Source organism: Drosophila innubila, assembly GCF_004354385.1.
Source record: "Drosophila innubila isolate TH190305 chromosome 2R unlocalized genomic scaffold, UK_Dinn_1.0 1_C_2R, whole genome shotgun sequence".
Taxonomy (NCBI): Eukaryota; Metazoa; Arthropoda; class Insecta; order Diptera; family Drosophilidae; genus Drosophila; species Drosophila innubila.
This window is the reverse complement of record NW_022995374.1, coordinates 2,300,740-2,316,430: the sequence shown is the minus strand read 5'-3', so window position 1 is coordinate 2,316,430 and position 15,691 is coordinate 2,300,740. Positions and strand designations below refer to the sequence as shown.

At 33.5% G+C, this 15,691-nt stretch overlaps 2 protein-coding genes across 2 annotated transcripts; one reads left to right on the top strand and one right to left on the bottom strand.

Annotated features, from left to right (window-relative positions):
• The first annotated feature begins 1,317 nt into the window (after positions 1–1,317).
• On the top strand, positions 1,318–2,715 carry LOC117784635. The gene is made up of 4 exons (XM_034622430.1): positions 1,318–1,348; positions 1,468–1,611; positions 2,234–2,398; positions 2,496–2,715. The coding sequence occupies exons 2-4, from the start codon at positions 1,579–1,581 to the stop codon at positions 2,634–2,636; spliced, it is 339 nt and encodes a 112-aa protein (XP_034478321.1). The 5' UTR covers positions 1,318–1,348; positions 1,468–1,578; the 3' UTR covers positions 2,637–2,715.
• Positions 2,716–12,603: 9,888 nt separating this feature from the next.
• LOC117784677 (protein toll-like) lies at positions 12,604–13,476 on the bottom strand. Its single transcript, XM_034622479.1, has 2 exons — positions 12,763–13,476; positions 12,604–12,697 (listed from the first exon to the last, which is right to left on the bottom strand). Exon 1 carries the CDS (start codon positions 13,469–13,471, stop codon positions 12,776–12,778), a length of 696 nt encoding a protein of 231 aa, XP_034478370.1. The 5' UTR covers positions 13,472–13,476; the 3' UTR covers positions 12,604–12,697; positions 12,763–12,775.
• Positions 13,477–15,691: the final 2,215 nt, after the last annotated feature.

The window sequence follows — 15,691 nt, the reverse complement described above, 5'->3', positions numbered from 1 at the left end:
GTTAAGGCAACATTAACATTTATTTAACAGCGCTTCCTGACTCAACTGCCGGTCAGTTTTTAATGCCGGAAATTTTGAAAAACGCTGTTGTGGAATTTGTTGTTCCTTTTTGCGACTTGATTGCAAACTGACGTGAGTCAAAGCACGTAGCTCTAAGCGCTGAAGAGAGCGTGGGAGAGAGAGAGAGAGAGCGGCAGAGTGGGAGTTTAAGAGCAGCTGTTGAAACTTGCTTTACAGCGCAAAAATAAATCGGAATTGAGGCCAAATTACTAAAGTGGATGATAGCTGTTGTTGTGGATGCCGTTGTTGTTGTTTCTGGTTTCGCCTCAAGTGCTTGATGATGATGTTGTGGATGTTGATGATGATGATCAAATACATTATGTAACTTCTGCAACAATAATACGCCCAACCAGTTTTTTTCTTTTCTTCGTGTTGTTGCCCTCTCTTTCTTTTCTCTTCTCTTCAGCTTGTGCCATTTTCAATGGATCGTCTTGCACACTTTCTTTACGGCCCGGCTTAAATACTCATGAATCGTATTTGATATGTTTTTTTAAGAGTCACAGGTGGCAGCAACCTTTTGGTAACTAATGTGCACTTAGTTCCGTCTGTGATTCACACAACTTTGGCATTGTCATTAAAATATGACATTAAAATAATACGTATACGCAAATAACACTGGGCAACAAAATTGCATTTTGTTAACTTTTATCAAATAAATAAACTGAATCCATTTATCTTTTTTTCTGAGACCCTTATAAAAAGTAACTTAAAATATTTTTCTATTTTTCTAACAATTTTAATAAAAAAGTACTGAAAACATTTTTCAAAGTGCCTTTAGAAATAACAACTTAAATTTTTATATTTTTCAAAGATGTCTTTTAAGATATAAAAAAGAAAAGCAGCTATGCTCTTTTTAATAATAATTTTTCAATGAACAAAGGGTATAAAAATGGGTGTTAAAAATGTAACAATGTGACTGTTATCTAGTGTAATAAGTAAGTGATGCACAGTGTAGATAAGTGTGCACTTGAAGACTGAAGAAGACCGCAAGGTCGAAAGCTTAAGCCTCGAATTCAATGCGGCTAAAATTAATTTAAATGGCTTTAATCTAAATTGGGCCAAATTGTTAAAATGCTTGCAACACTTTCAATCTGCCAATCTGATAATCTATGAAGGTCTTTTGTTGTATGCTGATATTCAATATTTCTTTAACTGCAACTCTCTCTCTCTCTCTCTCTCTCTCTTTATTTAACTTTGTCTCTCTCTCTATCCATCTCTCTTCTCTGCGTGTTTGTTATTCGCATAGTTTTGTAACTTCTCATTGTTTGTTTTGTTTGCTAAACAAGAAGTACGAGTATTTCTTTTATGTTTCTTTTATATATGTATTTCTTTATTTTTTAAATATCTGTTTTTTTTCTGCTGTTGGCGCTTGGCTGCGTTTTATGCAACGTCGCGATTTGAGTTTAGTGATCAATGGTCCAGTGACTTGTGCGGGTTGCGGGCTCTAAAAAAATATAGAAAAAACAACAACAACAGCAGCAACAACTACAACATTAACCACAACAAGAAGTGTAGAAAATGTTGCAAATGAGATTCGTGTATTTGTTTATCGTAAGTGTGAAAGTTCAAGTAATTTGCGAATACACAGAAAAATAAGTATCTTAAATGGTTTTTAAGTGTATGCACTACAATGAATATTTAACCCATGAGTCAATGAATATCACAAAGTCACCTAAAGAGTTGAGCAATAGCTGAAAATAAGTTTTAAAGTGGTTAAAAAATACAGCAGATATTTAAAGAATTAAATAATACATGCCATATAAAACATATAAAAATATTAGAAATAATATAATTTAAAATGTGTTTACAATATTGATAAAAATTAAAAGAAATCAACAGAAATGAATGCAAATAAAATCTGCAAAATCCGTAATAATTAAATACCATAACCTTAATAATGTTATTAGGATGTTATAAATTTCTCAATATATAGGCACATTAAATCATTTAATAATAATACAAACTAACAAGCAATAATAAATGTTATTTTTTTGTTTTTACCAATTTTTGGCCGACATATTAATTATGTTGCATACTTTTAGGATTCGATGAAATTATGTGCATTTAATAAAATGACGCATCTAAAAGTATGCTACACTATTGATCAGATTAGAATCTAAAAAGCAAATTAGAAACATTTAAATTGAATTATCTTTCTCACTTTCTGTTGTAGTGCACCTTTCTGCTTTTGGGCAGCCAAAAAACAGATGGATTTATAATCCGACTAATTACTGAAACACTGCAAAATAATGTGGCAGGTGAACCTGTAACTCATGAGCGCACAAATTGGGACTTTGATCCGGAGGCGGCAAAGAGAGCACGTGCCATATACTACGAGGTGAGAACGATAAGTTGAGACAGTTGAAGAAATTGTGAATAATATATAATTATTAATTTTTCTTAATTTATGTTTAATAAATTATTGTAACTTACAGAAAAATGGCTTTCGTTCGGCGAAATTCATAGAGCGTCTGGGAATCGGACTCGATGGGCAACATGAGCAGCGTCGTCTGGAGCAGCAGGAACGGGATGTGGGACGTCTGAATGGGGAACACTTTATCAACTATCCAGCTTAGTTTCTACATATTCTCATAAAGGAGTGGGTAGGATAAATCCTAGTTGCATATCTAGCGCATTGTCATCATTTTAATTTGCTGCGATTAATTGTCATTAATGTGCTTCACAAGGATTTACATAATTTGCCAACGTTACACATATGCACGATATTTATGCCAGGCTTATTGTTAATGGCACTTGAGTCGAAAAGGGATAAAGGGTGGTAGGGGGGGAATAAGGTAGCTAGTAGCTACATGTTGTTGTGGTTTTAATAAACGTTATTAGCGACTGCCAACTGCAACTGCAAATTGCGGCAATTACATTTCGCCAAAGCGAATGCAAAAGCAGCTACTTTTATAATTTCATAATGCTGCGCATAATTGAAGCCAATTTTACAGGCAGCTGCCAGGCGCTCTCTCTCTTCTTCTCTCTTCTGCTGTCTCTCTTTCTGACTGTCATCGGCAAATTGCAAGCGAGCGACGAGGACAACAAAAGATTGACATCGCCGATAAGTAGGCTACAATAAATTGCACACAATTTGCAGGTGATTTAAACGCATTCCAAATTTCGCTTGCATTTAACATTTCGCCAGCATTTTAATCAGCAAAAATTAATGTAATTGATTCAAGATAAAATGTTAAATTCATACGTCACATTTTAACGCAGTTAAATATCAATTTAAAATAATTGATACTCTTTTCATTATCGCATACATTTTTTTTTAAATTTTGTTTGCTTTTAAATTTAGGCGAAATATGAAAAAGGTACACATTTTTTGAGACATAAGTATTTGTTGAGAGATTTAATAAAGCTTATAATTTATTGAATTAACTATTAAATTCATTTTTATATTGATAAAAATGCCATAAACATACTTAATTGAATAAATTTATTGATGGAATCAAATATATTTCTATATAATTACGTTAGAATGTTAAACAAATTTATTTCGAATATTTTGTATATATTTCCAGAAATTAGATATCTGACATTTTGGATATTTTCAGTGTAAATTGTCCTCTAAACCTTTAGGGCCTTGTAAAATACGACTGATTGAATTAAATTTAATTAATTTTATATTTAAAATTAATATGCTTGAAATATAAAATATATCAATATTAAATAATTTTGCTAAAGCTTGAAAATTAAATTATTTTAACCGACTTTAGGTCACTAAAGTTAAAGATATTTACTTATATAAAGATTAAGGATATTTATTTATTTTACTTGAGTTCTTAGCACTACAAGAATAATATATAAAATTTTTGTGCTAGTCATGACTTAAGTGACTTTGAAATATTTCCCAAAAATTAACTCTGAATTTTGTTTGGTTGTTTTAATAGCAATTTCCAACAAAATCTCCATAAATTTTATTGTTTCCGAAATGCAGTTGAATTGGAAAATGGGAACAGGTCGAAAAAAGGCGAAATTAACCCAACAATGGGCAATGAGAAGCTGCAAACGGAAATTAACTGGCGTGCATGTTGACAAACTGCATCAAATAAACGAAATTACGCACAATTTGGCAATGCATTGAGATGGATAAAAGAAAGGGGAAAAAGGGGGAGAACGGATGGTGTACGGAAATGCATAAATGACCAGTGTAAATGAGGTATAATATGGCAGGAGGAAAGGAGTGTAGAAAAGAAGAAACCAACTGTCAGAAATGGCGACGTATGCATAAAAACCATAAAATTGTTTAATAAGAGGTTAATAACACATTGTAAACAATTTGGCCAATAAAGCCGTGAGAATTATGGGAAGCATCAACAGTTGTTGTTGTTTGTAGTTTATGACACTAATTGAATACACGACAAGAAATCAAACAGGCAAACAGATAATAGATAATAGCGAATAGCGAATAGATAACAGATAAGACAACCCAATAATACACTACGAGTATTTTTATTAAAGTCAAATATGTGTAATACAATCATAATGATATGGGGAACTGGGAACTGGGAATTGCTAATGATCAGTCTTATCAACAGCAACATCAAATAAAATATTTAATAAAAAGGAGAAAAAAAAATAGAAATTGAATTGATGTTGAGCTATCACAAATTCATTGGACTTATCAACATTGGGCTTCAATCAATTGGCCCGTTGTTGGGTATTAACTTTCATTCTCTGCCGATTTCATTCTGACATCAATTGCTGTGAAAGCGGATTATTTGTTGTCATAAAAAAATGAAACAGCACAAATTTATTGTATACAACCCATTTTGAGGGGAATGAGGCGATTGTGGAACTGGGAATTTCGAATTCGAAATGCGTATGTGATGGAATTAATTCTCTGATATCATTAGCTAGTTAAACTTACATATGAATTGATTATGTGCTTCATTATGCGACAATTATATTGCAGTTTTTTTTATTTATATTTACTCAGATAATGTAAACAGGCATTTTTCAGTTTCGTTTTCAACTGAGATTCACAACAAAAGCTGGTAGATTTTCTAATTATACCCTGAGCTCATTGAAAAAACAGATATTTCTTAAAGCGTTGGAAAATGAACTACTTAAATGAGAAAAGAATATAATAATGCTAGAAAACTAAAGAAAAAATATTATAGACAACGAAAAATATATTAACATTCAAGTCACATTGATTCAATATAGTTTAGATTAAATTTTACTTAAAAATTATAATTAGGAATGCATATTTTTTAACTTTGGACTCTGTAACAAGATACAAAACAAAAAAAATTGACACTGGAAACCATATTCTTAGAAACTTTTAGACAAGTAAAATAAATATAATAAAAAGACAAGTTAACAAGTCAAAATTAATTAATAATAAATAGAACTTCTTCAAAATGAACTCTATCTCTTTTAAATTAAGACAAGACAACTAAGGCTGACTACATTTCGAAATAATAAATTAAATAATAAATAAGAAATTTCTCATAATTAACAATTTTTTTAAATTAAGACAGTATAATTAAAAGTTACTATAAAATGAGTTAAATTATAAAAAAAATATCTCTCAAAATTAACTTTTCGTCATGATATATTAGGGTTAATTTTTTTTGGTTTTTTATACTCTATGAAAAACATTTTGGTTTGTTGAGATATCTCGACCAATATGACACAATAAACATCTGGGCTGTTATTATACATCCTGACCAAATTTGGTTAAAATCGGACCACTATATCATATAGTTGCCATAGAGACGATCAGTCGAAAAGCAAATTTTAGTATGAAAATGTTTTTTGTTCTTTGAGATATCTTAACCAAACTGATAGAATAAGCATTTAAATTGGTGTTATTTATCCTGGCCAAATTTGGTACAAATCGGTTTCCTATACCATATAGCTGCCATAGGAACAATCGGTCGAAAATCAACTTTTAGTACAGAGTACCTGGGTACAGGGTATCCTACTGTCGAGCGTGTCCGACTGTAGCCGCTCACTTGTTTTTACTTTTCGATTTAATGCTTGGCGAATTTTTGGCAAAGTTCCAAAAGCGCCTCGATGTTTCCTCAATGACTGCGGAATGTTCCTCAACTTTTCCCTGAGGTCTGGTTCTGCTGGGGAAGCTTCTACGCAGTGCACACACACACGTAATTATTTGCGTGTATTGGCATTTTGTATGCTTGGTTCCGTGCATGTATACGAGCTAAGAAAAGTTTGTTATCAATATTTTAAAAACAAGACAAATTGAAATACAGTGCATAAAAATGTTTTTAATATTAAACTTTGCTCTTCGTTAAAGGAAACTATTTAAAAATTATGAATTTATTAAAAATTAATTAAAAATGTGAACTCAGAATTATTGTCATTTAAATTGAGAAAGATTATTTTTGTTACCAAAAATGATTTTACGTTATGATTTATAGTTTTCTTTCGTTATGTTCTGTAACCTTGATGTTGATATAAAGTTGCAATTAGAAATAAGAAAGTCTCATTTTGATGGACGCAGAGTGCCAGAGTGTTCTGAAAATATAATAAGTTCAAATAATTAGCAACATTTCAGTATTAAAGTAACTATTTATATTCACCAATCGTAGATATTTAAAGTTGGATTTCCCCAATTGCTGGACGTTCTGTTGGTTCAGGTTGATCACAATCAACATCAACATGTGAAAATGCCAGAAATGCGTCAATTTGTAGGACAGTGTCTTCTTTGGGTTCCGGGCGGGAAATCCATTTGAAACAGAGATTCCGCTCATAAAGCCACATTAATAGTGTTTTTTTAATACACACAAGTATGATAATCACGACAGCCAATCCAAGAAGGGATCCAAGAATATAATATAGCGAGTTAGATTTGCAAATGTCGGCTTTATACGAAATCATCGTTTTAATAAACGGTTTCTCATTGCATTGTAAATAATCCCGGTCAATAATATTATTAGATATATTGATGACGAATTCCAACATATCAATGGCATCACAATTACATATCCATGGATTTCCCGATAGCTTCATTTTCAATTTTCTTGCTCGTTCTGAGAGAAATTTGATTACTTTGTGGTCAAGAAATTCAAGATTGTTGTTACTTAAAACCAAAAGAGTTAAATTGAGAGGCAATTGTTCAACGGATATTCTTGTCAGCTTGTTATTAGACAGATAAAGGTGTTGTATATACGAATAACCATATAAAGTTGTGTTCGGCAATTGCGTTAAATTATTGTTACGAAAGTAAAGCGATGGAATCCCAGTTATTGGAATAGGCAGCTCTGGAACCTCTTTAACATTTCTACAATGTAATATAAATTCATTATCTGAAAAGTCAAGAAAGCATAAGCAACCCTTGGGACATGGTTTCTTATGTTTATCAACATTCATTTCGCATCCATACGGATAATTGCAAATAAGTGCTGTCATATTGCTTTTTGGAAGCTGTACACCAGAATCTACTTTCAAAAATGTTAAGTTATCTTGAATTATTGAGGAACTGAAATAGATCGAAATGAACCATTAAAATGTAATCTAATATTTCTTAATTATTATTTATGAACTTACTTTAGCCAGTCAAAATCATTAATCGGTCCTCCCTTTATCGTCAAATTCCTTAAATTGACTAATCCTTGAAAATGATCCTTGGTGAGTTTTGTGATGTTGGCGTTAATAAATCTTATCGTAGTTAAATTCGTTAATCCTCGAAACAATTGTTGCGAAATTTCAACTTCAGCTTCATTATTTGACATACTTAATTCAAATATTTTTAAATTATTCAATCCTCTCAGAAGTGTTTCATTGATGTATGTGGTTCTTTCAAACAGTGCTAAAAAATAACGCATTTCTTCAATCTGAGTAAGATTAGTAAAATGGAAATCTTCGCATGCCGATAACTCTGAGCAAATACCCAATTCAAGTGTGTTGAGGTGTTGAAACTTTCGTATAAACTGATTAAAAGGCAAACAATCATTACACTGAAACCACGTTATGTGCTTTACGTTGGGGAAATTCGATGATAGAAAACTAAGATGTTGACTGTAGTTATAGTTTTCGGGAAACTCATCAACATAAATTGTAGATACGTCTGTCTTATTGCATTTTTTGAAGATTCGCCTTTGAAAGTCTTCCGCGGTCAAGTTGTATTTAGGTGTTTGAGTGTTAATTGAAACTTCTTGTGGATTTGCAAGACAGTGGAAAATTTCCATCTCTTCTTGATCCAACTCCAAATGTCCCTCAATTAAAGGAGTAACACATTCTAGATCATCTTTTAACATTTTACAATATTCAGTTTTCCGTTTCCAGACACAAGAGAAGTGCAAAATATTGCCCTTTAAATGAGAAGTACAGTTTGGTATTATTGTTATGTTTTGACATGCCGATTCAAGAATGGATTCACAAATAATTTGGTAACTTGAATTGAGAGTTAATTCAATAGAATTCACATTTTCTATTGCAAAATACAAGTAAGTCCACAAAATTGTAAGTGTTTTTATCCACATTTTAAATATTTGAGCATTAATTCCGACTTCGTGGTTGCCAAATCAAATTCAAACTGAGAAACGTATGGATCTGCTCACTTCTCCATGGTAGAAAAATATTGCTCTAATCAAGAAAGGTCCAAAAGGCGACAGCCAAAATACCCTAAATTATATCTGAAATACATGACTCATAATGTTTTTGATCGTTCAGATAGTTTATAGCGTATCTGAAGTAAGACTTAGGTGTATTCAGAACTATTTTATTTTCGCAAATATTCAGTTTAACATTTATATTATTTAATACAGTGTGTTATATATACCTATATACCCAAAAAAGAGTATTCTCGCATAGCACTGATTAAATAATTTGGTATTTTAGAGCCATGTGCCAATTCCCAAAGGGATTTGAAACTGGAACAACGTCTTTACCTTAAGCAACATAACAATAAATTTGCGCTAATTTCAAGCTTACAATTGTGATTGGCGTATATATATATATGTACAAGTGTACATGTGTATATATGGATATACATAACATATGTATATAAATATATGCAAATTCAGAGGCGTGCAATATATGTATGTGTGCACACAATATCGGGAAGAATCTAAAGCCAAGAATTGAATAACTCGACAAATGTTTGTTACTAAGCTAATATGCGTGATAAACCGGCAGAATATCCGGAATTATAGCAGAAGCTATATAATTTGACTCTAAAAGAAACAAGTGGGAAATGCTATCCCGACCATAGGATACCCGTTATATATTTCTATATTTATAAAAGTACTTAAAGAAAATACTTGTATTACTTTGGAAACATTAAGTCGCCAAAACTGCCGTTCTACTTGTCCGATCTTGTTGCGATTCAGTGGAATAATAGATAATACTAATAGATAGCGTTAATTACCACAAATTTGGTTACTCTATCTCTTAAATCGCTTATAGTCCCCTTTTGTTCATACGGACAGACAGACAGACGGACAGACTGACAGACGTACATGGTAATATATTCTCGCCTGTTGCTGATCAAGATTATATATACTTTATAGGGTCGGAGATACCTTCTTCTCCCTGCTACATACATTCCAACAAACGCAATATACCCTTTTATTTATTTTTGAAGTAACGGGTATAAATATATTTAGAAGCTTTCCCAAAAAAACAAACAAATACCTCAAAGTTAAGTTTTTGTATTGATAGTTTTTTTTTTGGTTTCTTAACACAGCTTAAAATTTTTTTGGAAAAATGATTAAATTTCTAAAAAAAAATGGTCAAGCTCAAATTTTGTTTTTGTTGTGATATAGTAACGAAAACAAAAGCCAGAACAGATATTGTAATGTGATATGTTTATAGTTATTTTTGTATGATTTGCAAGATTTGCATATGAATGGATAATGTGTATAAATAAATTCCCTGGCTAGACATTGCATTAGGCCACGTTCCAATGCAAAATAAATGTTGGCTCTAATGTCAAAGCAACGGCAATAAAATACCGCGTTCCCAATTCCCTCCCAACCATTTATTGTCCAGTTTTGCAAACTTACAACAAACCCGTAACTTATTTCAATATATATTAAAGTGCTTTATAGAAATTACTACCTAATAAAACTACTGCATACTTTTGGGTGCTTACATTGTCTAAATTTTTAACAACTTTGGTTAGCTATTACTGTCATTCTAATTGTCCGATCTTGCTGCGGTTAAGTGAGGTATTAGATAATATTAATAGATAAAGTTTATTTGCCATATAAAACGTATTATCTTAAAAACTTAGATCTAGGCGCCCACCCAGACGGACAGACACTTATATAATACTTTATAGCTGATAGCTGATTCATTCTCCACTATTGACGCCATCCGGAAGGTGACGGAGATCGCTTCCAAAGCAAAGGAAGGTACCAGATGGAGAGGCGGATCCAAGCAATATTGCCTGATTGCTACCCTGGATGTCAAGAATGCATTCAACACGGCGGACTGGAGAAGCCTTCTGGACGCGCTAAGATCCTTTGGCCACCCATAAGACAGAGGTCGTGCTCGTCAGCAGCCGAAAGAGGGTGGAAACGGCTCGCATCAGAATTGGAGACAGCTTTGTTACATCGAAAAGAGCCATCCGGTACCTGGGTGTTATAATTGACACTCGCTTAAGCTTCCGGGAACACCTAGCATCCGTGCAGGAAAAAGCAGCACACTCGAGTCGCGCACTGGCCAGAATTATGCTCAATACCAGGGGACCCAAGCAGGAGAGACGCATGTTGTTAATGAGCGTCGTCCGCTCCATCACGTTCTATGCTGCGCCGATTTGGGCAGACGCTATGAAGGTGAAGAGCTATGCCAGAGGTATAAAAGCGACATACCGGCTCTGTGCATTGCGTGTATACAGTGCATTCCGAACTGTGTCAGACGATGCGGCCCTGGTCATTTCTGGCATGGTACCGATTGACTTGCTGGCCGCCGAGGAAAAAGCCGTAGATGCTGATGTATTAGCTGGACAGACCAGAAGCAGTTCACGCCTGGAGGCAAGGGATGCGACCTTGTCAACCTGGCAGGCTCGATGGGACGCATCGTCCAAGAGCCGCTGGACGCACCGCCTCATACCCAACATCAGGCGATGGACCGAGCGGAGACACGGAAGGGTCAACTTTTATCTGAAGCAGGTTTGGCCACGAGGCTTCTGCCTGCTGTACCTGGTGCGAGGACGAAGTCAGCGAAGACGCCGCGCATGTCACGTTCTACTGTGGACGTTTTAGCGGTCAGAGGCAGCGACTATCTGTGCTGGCTGGCACAGAGATAACCCCCAAAAACTTGGTGGAGCTGATGATAGCACGCTTCGAAGTCTGGGAGGAAGCCTGTAGCTTCGCGGCTACCATCATGCAGGAGCTACGCAGAGTCGAGAGAGATTGAAACAGACGGGAGTAGAAGTAGTCTAAGAATGCATATTTTTTAGCTTTGGACTCTGAAACAAAATACAAAACAAAAATAATTGAGACTGGAAACCATATACTTAAAAACTTTTAGACAAGTAAAATAAATATAAGAAAAAGACAAGTTAACAAGTCAAAATTAAATAATAATGAACTCAAAATGAACTCTATCTCTTTTAAATTAAGACAAGACAACTAAGGCTGACTACATTTCGAAATAATAAATTAAATAATAAATGAAAAATTTCTCATAATTAACAATTTTTTTAAATTAAGACAGTATAATTAAAAGTTACTATAAAATGAGTTAAATTATAAAAAAAATATCTCTCAAAATTAACTTTTCGTCAGGATATATTAGGGTTAATTTTTTTTGGTTTTTTATACTCTATGAAAAACATTTTGGTTTGTTGAGATATCTCGACCAATATGACACAATAAACATCTGGGCTGTTATTATACATCCTGACCAAATTTGGTTAAAATCGGACCACTATATCATATAGTTGCCATAGAGACGATCAGTCGAAAAGCAAATTTTAGTATGAAAATGAATTTTTTGTTCTTTGAGATATCTTAACCAAACTGATAGAATAAGCATTTAAATTGGTGTTATTTATCCTGGCCAAATTTGGTACAAATCGGTTTCCTATAATATATAGCTGCCATAGGAACAATCGGTCGAAAATCAACTTTTAGTACAGAGTACCTGGGTACAGGGTATCCTACTGTCGAGCATGTCCGACTGTAGCCGCTCACTTGTTTTTACTTTTCGATTTAATGCTTGGCGAATATTTGGCAAAGTTCCAAAAGCGCCTCGATGTTTCCTCAATGACTGCGGAATGTTCCTCAACTTTTCCCTGAGGTCTGGTTCTGCTGGGGAAGCTTCTACGCAGTGCACACACACACGTAATTATTTGCGTGTATTGGCATTTTGTATGCTTGGTTCCGTGCATGTATACGAGCTAAGAAAAGTTTGTTATCAATATTTTAAAAACAAGACAAGTTGAAATACAGTGAATAAAAATGTTTTTAATATTAAACTTTGCTCTTCGTTAAAGGAAACTATTTAAAAATTATGAATTTATTAAAAATTAATTAAAAATGTGAACTTAAAATTATTGTCATTTAAATTGAGAAAGATTATTTTTGTTACCAAAAATGATTTCACATTATGATTTATAGTTTTCTTTCGTTATGTTCTGTAACCTTGATGTTGATATAAAGTTGCAATTAGAAATAAGAAAGTCTCATTTTGATGGACGCAGAGTGTTCTGAAAATATAATAAGTTCAAATAATTAGCAACATTTCAGTATTAAAGTAACTATTTATATTCACCAATCGTAGATATTTAAAGTTGGATTTCCCCAATTGCTGGACGTTCTGTTGGTTCAGGTTGTTCACCATGGACCTCTTTATGGGGCATCGCAAACATCAGCTTCCTCCAGAATTGGGGATCATCTCGCCTCAGATACGTGTTGTACGTCAAGTACCGCTTCAGTTCGGGCTCTAGATTATCCAAGTTAGCATCTGGATACATAATGACAAGCAGTCGCTTGTTCGGGTCCATCGAGGTGGCCCTAATGGCCGATCGGAATTCAAAGACAGCCCAAGGAGAATTGATAAAGTTGTTGGTCAGCAAGATGATGATTCTCCTGGAATCCTGAATTGATTGCAATATGCAGTCTGGAATGGATGCGCCTATCTGCCAGTCCCGTTGATAGAAGCAGAGTCTGTACTCGCGAGGTCCCCTTTCCAGGTTATCCAAATACTCCTTTATCAGATCAACATCAACATGTGAAAATGCCAGAAATGCGTCAATTTGTAGGACAGTGTCTTCTTTGGGTTCCGGGCGGGAAATCCATTTGAAACAGAGATTTCGCTCATAAAGCCACATTAATATTGTTTTCTTAATACACAAAAGTATGATAATCACGACAGCCAATCCAAGAAGGGATCCAAGAATATAATATAGCGAGTTAGATTTGCAAATGTCGGCTTTATACGAAATCATCGAATGTATAAAAAGGTTTCCATTGCATTTCATTTCATTCCGATCAATAATAATATTAGACATATTGGTGACGAAGTCAAACATATCGATGGCGTCGCAATTACATATCCACGGATTTCCCGATAGCTTCATTTTCAATTTTCTTGCTCGTTCTGAGAGAAATTTGATTACTTTGTGGTCAAGAAATTGAAGATTGTTTTTACTTAAAACCAAAAGAGTTAAGTTGTGTGGCAATTGTTCAACGGATATTCTTGTCAGCTTGTTATTAGACAGATAAAGGTGTTGTATATACGAATAACCATATAAAGTTGTGTTCGGCAATTGCCTTAAATTATTGTTACGAAAGAAAAGCGATGGAATCCCAGTTATTGGAATAGGCAGCTCAGGAATCTTCTTCATACGATTATCACAATCTATTAAAAATTCATTATCTGAAAAGTCAAGATAGCATTCGCAACCCTTGGGACATGGTTTCTTATGTTTATCAACATTCATTTTGCATACATTCGTATAATTGCAAACAAGTGCTGTCATATTGCTTTTTGGAAGCTGTACACCAGAATCTACTCTCAAAAATGTTAAGTTATCTTGAATTATTGAGGAACTGAAATAGATCGAAATGAACCATTAAAATGTAATCTAATATTTCTTAATTAATATTTATGAACTTACTTTAGCCAGTCAAAATCATTAATCGGTCCTCCCTTTATCGTCAAATTCCTTAAATTGACTAATCCTTGAAAATGATCCTTGGTGAGTTTTGTGATGTTGCCGTTAATAAATCTTATCGTAGTTAAATTCGTTAATCCTCGAAACAATTGTTGCGAAATTTCAACTTCAGCTTCATTACTTGACATACCCAATTCAAATATTTTTAAATTATTCAATCCTCTCAGAAGTGTTTCATTGATGTATGTGGAAGTGTAATTCTCATCGGCTCTATCAAACAGTCTTAGAAAATAACGCATTTCTTCAATCTGAGTTAGATTAGTAAAATGGAAATCTTCGCATGCCAATAAATTGAAGCAAAATTTCAATTGAAGTCTGTTGAGGTATTGAAACTTTCGTATAAACTGATTAAAAGGCAAACAATCATGACACTGAGCCCACGTTATGTGCTTTACGTTGGGGAAATTCGATGATAGAAAATTGAGATGTTGACTGTAATTATAGTTTTCGGGAAAGTCATCAACAAAAATTGTAGATACGTCTGTCTTATTGCATTTTTTGAAGATTCGCCTTTGAAAGTCTTCCGCGGTCAAGTTGTATTTAAGTGTTTGAGTGTTAATTGAAACTTCTTGTGAATTTGCAAGACAGTGGAAAATTTCCATCTCTTCTTGATCCAACTCCAAATGTCCCTCAATTAAAGGAGTAACACATTCTCGATCATATTTTAACATTTTACAATATTCAGGTTTCCATTTCCAGACACAAGAGAAGTGCAAAGTATTGCCCTTTAAATGAGAAGTACATTTTAGTTTTGTTTTTATGTTTTGACATGCCGATTCAAGAATGGATTCACAAATAATATGGTAACTTGAATTGAAAGTTAATTCAATAGAATTCACATTTTCTATTGTAAAATACAAGTATATCCACAAAATTTTAAGTGTTTTTATCCACATTTTAAATATTTGAGCATTAGTTCCGACTTCGTGGTTGCCAAATCAAATTCAAACTGAGAAACGTATAAATCTGCTCACTTCTCCATGGTAGAAAAATATTGCTCTAATCAAGAAAGGTCCAAAAGGCGACAGCCAAAATACCCTAAATTATATCTGAAATACATGACTCATAATGTTTTTGATCGTTCAGATAGTTAATAGCGTATCTGAACTAAGACTTTGGTATATTCAGAACTATTTTATTTTCGCAAATATTCAGCTTAACATTTATATTATTTAATACAGTGTGTTATATATACACCTATATACCCAAAAAAGAGTATTCTCGCATAGCACTGATTAAATACTTTGGTATTTTAGAGCCATGTGCCAATTCCCAAAGGGATTTGAAACTGGCACAACGTCTTTACCTTAAGCAACATAACAATAAATTTGCGCTAATTTCAAGCTTACAATTGTGATTGGCGTATATATATATATGTACAAGTGTACATGTGTATATATGGATATACATAACATATGTATATAAATATATGTAAATTCAGAGGCGTGCAATAAATGTATGTGTGCACACAATATCGGGAAGAATCTAAAGCCAAGAATTGAATAACTCGACAAATGTTTGTTA

Coding starts and splice junctions, on each gene's coding strand:
- LOC117784635 (XM_034622430.1), top strand. CDS start 1,579: ATGTTGCAAATGAGATTCGTGTATTTGTTTATC. Junction 1,612..2,233: donor GATTCGTGTATTTGTTTATC/GTAAGTGTGAAA, acceptor TTTCTGTTGTAG/TGCACCTTTCTGCTTTTGGG. Junction 2,399..2,495: donor CACGTGCCATATACTACGAG/GTGAGAACGATA, acceptor TGTAACTTACAG/AAAAATGGCTTTCGTTCGGC.
- LOC117784677 (XM_034622479.1), bottom strand. CDS start 13,471: ATGAAATGCAATGGAAACCTTTTTATACATTCGATGATTTCGTATAAA.